Source organism: Myripristis murdjan, chromosome 16 (genome assembly GCF_902150065.1).
Source record: "Myripristis murdjan chromosome 16, fMyrMur1.1, whole genome shotgun sequence".
Taxonomy (NCBI): Eukaryota; Metazoa; Chordata; class Actinopteri; order Holocentriformes; family Holocentridae; genus Myripristis; species Myripristis murdjan.
Window position 1 is genome coordinate 1313782 of NC_043995.1, and position 12715 is coordinate 1326496.

Genomic DNA, 12715 nt, shown 5'->3' on the forward strand with positions numbered 1-12715 from the left:
ATATGACACAGATACTGTATATTACATTTGAAGTAAGTATACATTTAGATAAATAACTTAAAATATACTTTGCAACATTTCAGTGCGTTTTAATTAGAGATATGTAGATTATTATAATAAGTGCATGTTAGCAGGGAACTACTTTGGTTAATTTAACAACCAGGATTAGAAAACAAAACTTGGAATAAGAATGTAGAATGATGCTGTACGCTTCGATACAGTAGGTGGCAGTATGTGCGTAAAGCTGCTTGGCAATTCGCCAAATAAATGATGACGAAGCAGAAGAAGAAGAAGACGAAGACGCAGAAGAAGCGGGGAGCTATGGCGGGGAGGGGGGGGAGTGGGCGTGATTAACGGTGAATGGGTTGGGAATCGCAAAGACGCATGTCAGACTCCAGGAAAGATGGCGAACCCCTACGAGAGCTTCAATCTGTAAGTTCCGTCGAACATTGAATGCTTTTTTTTTGTCTCGTCAGGTAACTTACTGTTGCGGTTTTCACACAAAATGAGCTAAGTGGTGCCAAAATGTAATATAAGACAGGAAAATTGGCCAAACAAGTATATAGCCGAAATCACAGACCGGTGCTAAGTTGACATCTAGAGCTAGCTAGTTAGCTCGCAACCAACTTTAGCAACTTTACATCTGGTATTAAAAAAAAGCCCATCTGTCTATAGATAGCATGAAAGTATTGCTTTCACGAGCCGTTGGTGCCGCTGAGCTAAATGTACTGCGATTGAGCTAAATGATGCCAAAATAACTGCAATGACTGCCGCTTGTTCCTGACAATATACCGGTGTTCCGAGCCAACTGGGTTTTAGTTGCTTGCGTTGTCTGAATGAGACAGGTTATGATCAGTTCCATTCAAAGTGGGAGGTCGGAATTTCCCAGTTGAAATGTCCGATGTCAGACCTCCAGGCCCTCCAGACGCACCACGCCAAATGTAAACAAAAAACATGGCTGATCGCGAAAAACGCTTAATCCCTACGTGGCAAGCGTACAACGTTGAACCAGAAAAGTAACCGTCAAGTACAATTTCCCTCAGCTCGCTAACAAATAACTCTGTCGACATACGCTAACAACAGTGTACAAGCGGGTACAGGTTTGACAGTATGCCTTTATGGTTTATTTGAATGTCATGCAGTAAGAATTATTTCACTTTTATTTGATTGTTTGCCATCTACTATCAACTTTTTTCATTTCTCTGTTTTGTGCCTCATCTCTCTCCTCCGTCCTCCTGCCTGTGACTCGGAAGTCAGTCTCAGCGCGCCATCTTGACAGATGTCTCAGTTAGTAAAGTGCATCTGGAGGAGAGAGGACAGAGGAGAGAGGAGGCTTACCGGTGAAGCTCAGAGAGGAGGCACAGGTGGATCCTTTGAGGAAGTCATTGCATTTTTTTTTTGATCATGAATGAATAACTTAGGCTGTAAATTCTTCACCTAGTTTATCTGGCATTTGGGATTCTAGTGGGATCATGTTTTAAATGTTAGTGCAGGCCTTCATTTTTTTTCTTTTTTGTTATTGTGTAGAGATTTTTACAGGCATATAAACATCAAAGCTTTACCTGATCAGAACCAGCTCTGGTCCAGCCCAACATCCCATGCTTTAATCCCACCAACAGTCCAACCTGTCAGTTTTCCAATAGGAGAAAATATCCTGATTCTGACGAGTGCCACTGAACTGTCAGCTGATGGACCAAATGCGAACTGACATGCCTGTATAAAGCAGCTGTTTAGTGAATAAAACACAGACTAGCCATCAGTTTTTTTTTTTTAACTTCATCTGTAATTTCTGACATGCATCACATCCACAACTATGGAAAAGCCTCTGTCAGCTTATTTGTTGAAACATTCAAGTTCAAATTAATTTTTCCACTCAATCCGCTCAAACCCACTGGAATGTTGAAATAATGTGAGTAGGAAGCGATGTGATCAGGTGCAGCCTGACAGGGTTTTTCATTTTCACAGTTTCATTTTGCCTTTTGCTGTTTATTTTGAGCACAGAATGAAATGGGAAGGCAAACAAGCCTCGCCTGACTCTCCTAATCGACGTACTTCATTTGACTCATCAGATTGTTTCTACAACTGGCACCACATTTGCTGCCATCCATGCCATTGTAATAACGTGTAGGGATACAATAGGGATGCACTGTATTGGAGTTTTTGCTGATATCCGTTATGCTGATATTTTCCAACTATTGTGGCCTATACTGATATGATATATGCACATATGTTTTTCAAAATTCCTGAAATACTACAGTGGGCAGTATGAATGTGCGTGCTGTTAGCAGACTGGTGGTCAGTGTAAGTGTCTGTACTGTAAACTGTAAACATTCTACTGTTTTGTGTTTGGTGGGAATAGTAATGTTTTAACAAAAGATTGCAGTAGATTGTGATATTTATTTGCACACCCATGCTCACAAATTATTTTTCTGGTTTGCACATATGTATTTTTAGGAGCAAATGCAAGTGAAGTATTTGCACTGTAGGCCTAGATCCCTGAACATAGTATTGACTCAGCATAGTTATCTCCTCTTCATGTGGCTTTGGCACTGTATAAAAATGCTTGTAATGGTATATTGGAAAACCCTGATTTTTATAGATTTTATCACGTTTTGTTAAATTCTGTGATATTCTCCATTTTACAGTTGATTCTGTTTTCAGTATAATTTCCAATTTCTGTCCATGTTTTCTGCATCATTGGAATCACAGGGCCCTATGAAAAGCAGTGCACAATAACAAAAAGCCATGAGCCTATTTTGTTTGGAGGAAAGCAGCAGAACACCATTCAGACTTAAGTTGGCAAACCCCGTGAATTTGTGGCTTACCTCTCCTGCCTGCTACTCGTGTGACTGAAAAGCACGTCGTCTACACCCCTCCTGAAATTTTTAGCGGGGATGTGTACACTTTGATGGAATACTACTTGTGAGCTTAGCTCCATGTCTTACTGTGTCCTATTTTTACCTCAGATTGCTTTTCCTTGCTCTTCTCCACCTTGAGGGCTTCTTTGAACTACATAGTTGTCATTTGTTGTCTCTTTCTCCTGCTTCTCTCTTTGTGGGCATCTCTTTCAGTGTCCTTAGTTTTTCCTTTGGTGGTTCCCTCTCCATGCTCAGGTCTCCATGCTCTGTTCTTCCCCTGTCCTCTGTCTCCTACGCTTCATCTCTTTCCCCTTGATAATATTAAGGATGTTATAGTCTTTGCTAAATCTGCCTCATGCTTTCTTTTCATGGCTGCTGTATGAGAAACATGCAGTGGCCAGTCAGAATCAGCATCTGAGTGATGACTTATTACTCACCTCAGGCCGACATTAGTGCGATACATTCTATCAGATTCTTTGCCAGTCGAGTAATTTGATTTGGCATAGTTTAGAATCAATTTAAGACAATGAATGAATGAATCATTCCACTCTCAGCTGAAGCTGCCCACAGCAGTCTCCTCTGTCAGCCTTCACTGTGCTGTTGTAATAGCCCTAAAGTAGTCTTTCTAGATACATTTCTATGGGGGATTCTATGCAATGCCCTCTGTATGTTGGTTATCATGTGCTGTCTATAACGTATTATGCAGCAAACATTGGAATCACACTGCAGAATTGCTCTGAATGGCCCTGTACATCTCTGTATTTCCAACTCAGTTTACGAAAAATGGTAAAAGTACGCTAATAACTAAGTGGTTCAACAGATGACATGAGTGATACTTGACAATAAACTTTAGGAACTGCAAAAACAGTTTTTTTTTTTAAACAAACTTGATGACAAATGTCCATTAAACTGCATTTTGTTTTACATATTTATTGATTCAATTTGAAATCAAAAACACAAAAACAGTCTAAGTGCACCAGCAAGCATATTTGTTCTACCTATGTACCATAGTCAGCTTGGTAAACAAATGACTGTCAGAGCAGCCTTCTTTGTAATGTTTGTTGATAATCAAGTTAATTGATTAGAATGTGCATTTACAAGGGCAGCTACACTTCCTCTTTCTTGTCGCAACATCTGCTGTTGCCACAAGTAACCACTGACTCATTCAGACAAAAGCTGCCAGTCAATCTGAAAACCAGTACGTCTTCGTACCCCATCAGCTGTTAGAAAACATGGGGGCACTGGTGTTGTACAACCCCTGGCAAAAATTATGGTATCACCAGTCTCGGAGGATGTTCATTCAGTTGTTTAATTTTGTAGAAAAAAAGCAGATCACAGTCATGACACAAAACTAAAGTCATTTCAAATGGCAACTTTCTGGCTTTAAGAAACACTAAAAGAAACAAGATTTTAAGATGTGTTGCCTTTTCAAGGCAAGCACATAATCAAGAAAAAAAAAAGTGGTAGTCAGTAACAGTTACTTTTTTAGACCAAGCAGAGGGAAAAAATTATGGAATCACTCAATTCTGAGGAAAAAATTATGGAATCACCCTGTAAATTTTCATTCCCAAAGCTAACACCTGCATCAGATTAGATCTGCTCATTAGTCTGCAGTTAAACAGGAGTGATCACACCTTGGAGAGCTGTTGCACCAAGTGGACTGACATGAATCATGGCTCCAACACGAGAGATGTCAGTTGAAACAAAGGAGAGGATTATCAAACTTCTTAAAGAAGGTAAATCATCACGCAATGTTGCAAAAGATGTTGTTTGTTCACAGTCAGCTGTGTCTAAAATCTGGACCAAGTACAAACAACATGGGAAGGTTGTTAAAGGCAAGCATACTGGTAGACCAAGGAAGACATCAAAGCGTCAAGACAGAAAACTTAAAGCTATATGTCTTGAAAACAGAAAATACACAGCAAAACATATGAGGAACAAATGGGAGGAAACTGGAGTCAACGTCTATGACCGAACTGTAAGAAACCGCCTAAAGGAAATGGGATTTACATACAGAAAAGCTAAAGAAAAGCCATCATTAACACCTAACAGGAAAAAACAAGGTTACAGTGGGCTAAGGAAAAGCAATCGTGGACTGTGGATGACTGATGAATCGCGCATCTGCATTGGGCAAGGTGATGATGCTGGAACTTTTGTTTGGTGCCGTTCCAGTGAGATTTATGAGGACGACTACCTGAAGAATACATGCAAATTTCCACAGTCGAGATGATATGGGGCTGCATGTCAGGTAAAGGCACTGGGGAGATGGCTGTCATTACATCTTCAATAAATGCACAAGTTTACGTTGACATTTTGGACACTTTTCTTATCCCATCAATTGAAAGGACGTTTGGGGATGATGAAATCATTTTTCAAGATGATAATGCATCTTGCCATAGAGCAAAAACTGTGAAAACATTCCTTGAAGAAAGACACATAAGGTCAATGTCATGGCCTGCAAATAGTCCGGATCTCAATCCAATTGAAAATCTGTGGTGGAAGTTGAAGAAAATGGTCCATGACAAGGCTCCAACCTGCAAAGCTGATCTGGCAAAAGCAATCAGAGGAAGTTGTAGCCAGATTGATGAAGAGTACTGTTTGTCACTCATTAAGTCCATGCCTCAGAGACCGCAAGCTGTTATAAAAGCCAGAGGTGGCGCAACAAAGTACTAGTGCTGTGTTGAAGTGTTCTTTTGTTGTTGGTTTTTTTTTTTCATGATTCCTCAGAATTGAGTGATTCCATAATTTTTTCCCTCTGCCTGGTCTAAAAAAGTAACTGTTACTGACTACTACATTTTTTTTCTTGATTTCTTTTAGTGTTTCTTAAAGCCAGGAAGTTGCCATTTGAAATGACTTTAGTTTTGTGTCATGTCTGTGATCTGCTTTTTTTCTACAAAATTAAACAATTGACTGAACATCCTCGGAGACTGGTGATTCCATAGTTTTTGCCGGGGGTTGTAGTAGTAAATAAAATGTTTTGTGACAGCTGTGAAGGATGGCCTTCTCTCAGTGTTGTTCATTTGTAGCTGTGCCTAGCTGAGGTCATAATTAATTAGCTCACAAACTTGACTTGGTTATCACTGCATGTCCTGCCAGGCACACCACATCGGAAAAGTTTTACATTGAGGCTTGTGATCATGGCTCCACTGATGTCCTGACCATTGACAGAGTGTCAATGGAAATGACCCTCACAGGTAAGCACCGGCTGTCTTAGTGACTTTGAGTTTTCATACCTACGTATGTAGTGGTTTTGCATGTTTAGTGTAATATTACAAAATATATACACTTCACATTTCTGCTAATCTATTCGCAAGGCAAGCAGTCGCATTTTAGAACTCCAGTATAATTTTTCCTCCATATATCCAGCCATAGTTTTTCATTCATTCCACTATGATGTGAAAATGAACTTTCAGAGACTCAACACTTTTTCACACCAGTATTCATCACTGGAATAAAGTTGTCAACATTAGTTTTCCTAAAAGCAGCAGCACTGTTGTGTTTAGATGACTTGAAATTGGAGTGAGTGGAGTGAAACAGTCTCTCCACCGGAAAATAGACCCAGGGAAATGTTTACACAGCAATTGATCCCTTCTATGGTTTACGAATTGGGACAATTTTGTTTGCTACTGCAGCAGAACATTATAAGGTGGGTATTTTAACCAAAAATTGATGGATTTTAATTATATGTTGTGAAAGCTTTAGCATGATTTGGAAAATGGAAAGTTGCAATGTGCGTAAGTGGTCCAAACATTCAAAGTTGATGGTATGATTCTTAAACACATGGGCATTTGTTTGTTGCTACTATGAGTCATTTCAAATAGAGGTATAGTGGTGATAGTGGTTTTACTAAAAAAATAGTAGTGATAGTGGTTTTGGGATGGATGGGAACTGTTTTTTTTTTTTTTTTTTTTTTTTTTTTTTTTTTGAGCTATTTCACTCCTTTAATGTCATAAATTCAACAATTTATCCAGGCTATTCTAAACATTTTGTTCAGTCACCATGGCTGTCTCAGTCATACTGTATGTTGGAGTACCATACAAGTGCCACAAGATGGCGGTGGCCACATTTGAAGAACTGTATGGGGCTGTGCAGATCACTGAACTTTCCACAACACTGTCCTGCAAATATTTCTCAAAAAATCCCTTATTAAGAAAAAGTAGATGTAGCCCACAGCATGTGTACACTGATCAACCATAACATTATGACCATCTGTACAATCGAATGCAGTTCCATGCAACAGCTCTGCCATAAATTCTACCTTTTTAAGAAAGTTTATAGTCCATTTGTAATCAGTTTTTGTTGACATTGTGGAGAATGTGTACATTTAATTTTAAGTTTATTATTGAGGTTGTTGTTTGCAGATATCTTGTGCTGGGCTACATTATATTGAGAGATGTTTCTAATTATGTACATAAGTGGGACAGAATAGTAGAAACACCTCAATAAAATACAGTCCAGTACAACAACACAACTATCTATGACCTCAGTGGCAAACAGAATTGAATGAACACCCAATTAATATGACAAACAGAAAACTTGAACATTATAGGCATCATAAAAGTAAACTTTATGGCAGAACAGTTGGATTGTATTAGATTGTACAGGTAGTCATAATGTTATGGATGACTGGTGTGTACTTGTGTAAAAATGTGTGAAGGCACACAGACATAAAGTGCTTGTTTAGCAGGCAGCGTGTGGGTATTAAGCTGGCAAAAATGCTTATTAACATGGCTCTGCCAGCTTTGGACACATACTGTCCCCAGTAGGTGTCACTTTATTTAACCTGCTTTGAACATGATGCTTCCAGCTTCTGACGGCCGTAACGGCTTTGTAATGTGTGAAAATAGGGGAAAAGAATAAATACAGTAATACAGTATTTACAATAAGTAAATAAATATAAACATAATTAAGTAAATAGAAGATAAATATATGAATGAATGAATGAATGAATAATTAGATAAAAGTCTTACTCCCGAACATCCACCCCCCTCATTTTTGAAACACTGGCCCTGCTGTGCAGCTTAGTGTAACACAGTGTGGTGCTGCCTTCTAGAGGTTATCCCCTTTTTTTAACCACATTATATCGATGGCTGAAATGTTCTTCAAACTTAAACTGTGTTTCTATCAAAGCACAACAGATATCAAGATGATATTTTACACACATCAAATTTCACTTGGTGGTACCCATTAAAACTTTGAATGTTTTTAGGCCAAAGAATGAGGGAGCTGTGAGGGTTTCTGCAATCACTTGGTTAAGCAGAAGATGCTGAAAAAGATTGATGTGTCATATGTATATGTTAGAAAGTACAGCTGCTAGGAGCCTAAAACGAGCAGCTGTTTGGACCAGGAAGTCCTAGTAAAACCTCTTTTGAACATGATGCCACCAACTTCTAATGGCCATAACGTCCGAATTAGCCATCAGTTTCCTCACACTTAGATTGGTGGATATAGATGAGGATGCTGAATGTTTTGATAGGCAATATGTCAAGGTTCGGTGGGAATTGCAGCCTGTTTTTAATGATAAACATTTTTTGGTGGATGGGGGAGATCTGTCCCACTGAGTGTGTTGAAGAGCGGTGGAGGGGCACCCATTGTAGCAGGCTACTATAGTCAGTATACTGTATTGTTCTTTAGACTTAAACTGTGTTTTCTACAGCTATCAAGACGATACTTGGCACACATAAAATTCCACCTGTGCTGACCTTTTTAAACTTGAAATTGAGTTTTTCAGGTAAAGTATGAGGGAACTAGGAAGTTTGTGATTTTTGCGAAAGATTGGTAAGTCAGAGTGATTTGAAAATTGACAGACCGCTTCTCCTCAAAGATGCACATTTTTTGTCTTTTTGTGCATGGATGTAGCACAAATGCTGTGTGATGGAGAGCCTAGCAAAAATTCGCTCATGTTATGTGAATGGGAACAAATTTCACTCCGAAAAGTCGGATTGCTTAGAAAAGTCACAGCACACTTCTCCCCATCAGGCCGCATGGTTTTTGTGTTTGGTGTGTAGGGGTAACGCTAATACCCTGGGAGGAAAATAATAAGTATGTAGAATAGTAGAGAACTAGACAAATCCCCCTGTCACATAAAAGACTTCCTCCAGTAGAGGCCTGGCACCCTCTGCAGCTGAGGTAAATAACAGGACCGGCCTTGATTTGAAGAAATATGGCAAACCAGTTTTTTGTCACTCTGAATTTAATCATGAGAAAGACTGTATGTGTGATTTCTTGGATGAGATCATTGCCAGCTCCTTAAGTGTGATTTGGTGGATTACATCATTGGAATATGTTCTGTTTACAATGGGCAGTGTTCTGTTCTGTGGTTTATGACTGGCCAGGATACATGACATTGTTAAATATCACTCTCACAAGTCATTAATGTTGGTTCATGTAAAACCTAATTTAAACTTTGAATGTTTTAGCCTTACAAAATTTAAAAGTTATGTGCATTAATTATAAATTGTATCAAAAGTATGTGTATTATGTATATTAAGTCTCATCTAGCTCAGGTGAAATTGGGTTGAGTGAGTTAAAATGACAAGGACCAATCTGCACAGTACAATTCATCGCTACATTTTTAAATTGAGCTTTTACATTTGATTTGGTTTCTTATACCACAAAACGTTGTCTTTATTTATCCTCCTAGCCAGTGCAGGTAGGTTTGTAGTACTAATGCTGGTTCTATTGTTTTCCCTCTCTTGTGGTTATTAGTGAGGAGGGATATCCCTCCATCTGCTGTGACCCAGCCAATATGTGGAGTCATGGGTACTATTCGCTTGGTGGCAGGTAGGTTAATATGACCAGTTTAGCTTGGGAGTAAGCTAGGCATCCTGACAGAGTTTGAGCTTACTGGTTTAGTTTATGATGCTTTTATGCTTTTATTCCTAATAGAAGAGCATTATGCAAAGCAGACTTGCAGCGTCACTAACTTGTTTTGTTAGGTATGTACCTGGTTGTTATCACAAAGAAGAAGAAAGTGGGAGATCTTCTGGGCCATGCTGTGTGGAAGGCCTTGGACTTTGACGTGATCTCTTACAAGAAGACAGTGTTACACCTGACAGACAACCAAGTAGGTCGTAGTAGATACCTGGGACCTAGAACCCATGGTAACACTGACTCTTGTTATAAGGGTACAGTGTTTCATGTTCTCAACAAAAACTTTTCTACAGTCAGTATTTTAATCTCTCACATTTGATATGTGTTAATGTCTCCTCTCAGATGCAAGACAACAAAGCTTTTCTATCCATGATGAACAGTGTGCTTCATACAGACGGCTTCTACTTTGCCACAGACTATGACCTGACCCACACTCTGCAGCGCCTGGCCAACACCAGTCCCGAATTTCAAGAGATGAGCCTGCTGGAGAGGGTGAGGGAAAAACTTTCATTTGTACATCAGGTCTCCAGACCAACTGTTTTCACCACCATCCTGGAACCATCCAGAAACTGTCCCAAAGTCATTTTTTTTACTTTGATATTATTGTCAATAAGGGCGGCACGGTGGTGCAGTGGTTAGCACTGTCGCCTCACAGTGAGAAGGTCCTGGGTTCGATTCCCACCCAAGGTCCTTTCTGTGTGGAGTTTGCATGTTCTCCCCGTGTCTGCGTGGATTTCCTCCCACCGTCCAAAGACATGCAGGTCAGGTGAATTGGAGAAGCTAAATTGCCCCTAGGTATGACTGTGTGTGTGAATGTCAGTGTTTGGCTGTCTGCCCTGCGATGGACTGGCGACCTGTCCAGGGTGTTTCACTGCCTTCGCCCTATGAGCGCTGGGATAGGCTCCAGCACCCCCCCGCGACCCTAGTGAGGATAAGCGGTTTAGAAGATGAATGAATGAATGAATTGTTGTCAATAATGGTTTATAAAAAACTCTATTCAAATAGAGGAAACCAGCCACTCCCTGATCTTAGATCCTGGAAGTTTGTCTATCCCAAACACTTTTATTACAAAAGCATTTCTTATCCTATTACTCATTTAATTGATGGAATAATTGGTAGAATACTTGATTAATAAAAGAAATGATAACTGCAGCCTTACTGTTGATTGTCAGTATGCTAGCAAAGTCTTCAGGCTCTGATGTTTGCTAGGACTTAAACATAACGCTTGGGCTGCATCAGCAGTTTTCAAACTTTTGCATGATCTGGACCCTCAAGTTGACTATCAGTAAACCATGGACCCCAGTTTCAAGTGATTTTGCCCCAGAGTGACCCTCACATATATTTTGGGTTGTTCTCAGTGTGTAAATGCTTATGAAAGCAACTATGACGTCTGAATGCAGACAACTATTCCTTATTTTGCTGAAGACCCCCTGGGAAATCTGACCTTTGAATATATTATTTTAATAATTAGAAATATAGTTCTCTTGTCATTTTTCATTTGTTGTGCTCTTTTCGCTCTTTAGTTGTCACAGCAGTGAAGCTGTTGTAACCCTAGTGTATCTGTTATGTTTTTTTTTTCTTGTGCCATAACACTGTCGAGGTCTCAGATCTGTTCCCAAACTTGGCACATTGGTTGGAAATCGCACCCACTACTCTTTGACCAAAAAAAAAAAAAAAGCCAGATGTCTATGAGGGATGAAAAATGACAAAACAATAAATAAATGAATAAATAAATAAATACGCATATAAATATATAAATGCATAAATAATTAAATTAATAAATATTTCTACATTTATTTATTTATTTATTTCTGTTTTTATTCATGCATTTATTTATTTATTTGTGTATTTATACATTTATGCATGTATTTATTTATTTATTTTTACATTTATTTATTTATTTATTTATTCATTTCTACATTTATTTATTCATTTATTTATTTATATATTTATTTTTACATTTATTTATTTATACTTTTATTTATTTCTACATTTATTCATTTATTTATTCCTTCTTTTATTTCTACATTTATTTATTTATTTCTACATGTATTTATTTATTTCTACATTTATTTATTTATTTCTACATTTATTTATTTATTCCTACATTTATTTCTGTATTTCTACATTTCCACATTTATTTATTTCTGTATTTCTGCGTCGTATGTTAATCAGGTGGGCGGTTCTTACATTAGTCTTAAGCACGATTGGTTTGTGGGTGTGATCCTATCCACTGCTACTACCTGGACTGGCAGTAGCAGTCATAGTAGCAGTGGATAGCAGTGGACTAGCTAGCTACTAGGGCATTAACAACGCCAGACTTTTCCATGTCGTCGACGTTACGTCGACCCGTCAACACCGGGAGATTTTTGGGGGGCTAGCGGGGCTCTAACCGGAGGGAGGGAGGGGTTGTAGTGGAGCACCGACCGGGCGACCGGGGGGGTGAGGAGGCTGCAGTGGAGCGCCGACCGTGTGTGTAGTCGGACTACTGGAAGTAGTCGGTGGGTGCATGATTTACCACATCATTCGCCAGTGACCTTAAATCACTGACGATGGCTCTCAAAACGCTTTCCATTGCGTTTTACACAGTAGCTAGTAGGGCATTAATGTAAACATCGACCCGTCGAAAGTCGAAGAAACACCCACACACCCCCACACACACGGTCGGCGCTCCACTGCAGCCTCCTCACCCCCCCGGTCGCCCGGTCAGCGCTCCACTACAACCCCTCCCTCCCTCCGGTTAGAGCCCCGCTAGCCCCCCAAAAATCTCCCGGTGTTGACGGGTCGACGTAACGTCGACGACATGGAAAAGTCTGGCGTTGTTAATGCCCTAGTAGCTAGCTAGTCCACTGCTATCCACTGCTACCATGACTGCTACTGCCAGTCCAGGCAGCAGCAGTGGATAGGATCACACCCACAAACCAATCGTGCTTAAGACTAATGTAAGAACCGCCCACCTGATTAACATACGACACAGAAATACA

The 12715-nt window shown here is 39.5% G+C and overlaps 1 protein-coding gene across 1 annotated transcript in view; it reads left to right on the plus strand.

The window, feature by feature from the left end:
* The first annotated feature begins 339 nt into the window (after positions 1-339).
* sacm1lb (SAC1 like phosphatidylinositide phosphatase b) overlaps positions 340-12715 on the plus strand; it is a 32675-nt gene continuing 20299 nt past the window's right edge. The window contains exons 1-5 of the mRNA XM_030072895.1: positions 340-432; positions 5955-6052; positions 9567-9641; positions 9797-9924; positions 10074-10223. Of these exons, the coding sequence (XP_029928755.1) occupies positions 404-432; positions 5955-6052; positions 9567-9641; positions 9797-9924; positions 10074-10223 (480 nt within the window). The 5' untranslated portion in view covers positions 340-403. The remainder of the gene's footprint in view (positions 433-5954; positions 6053-9566; positions 9642-9796; positions 9925-10073; positions 10224-12715) is intronic.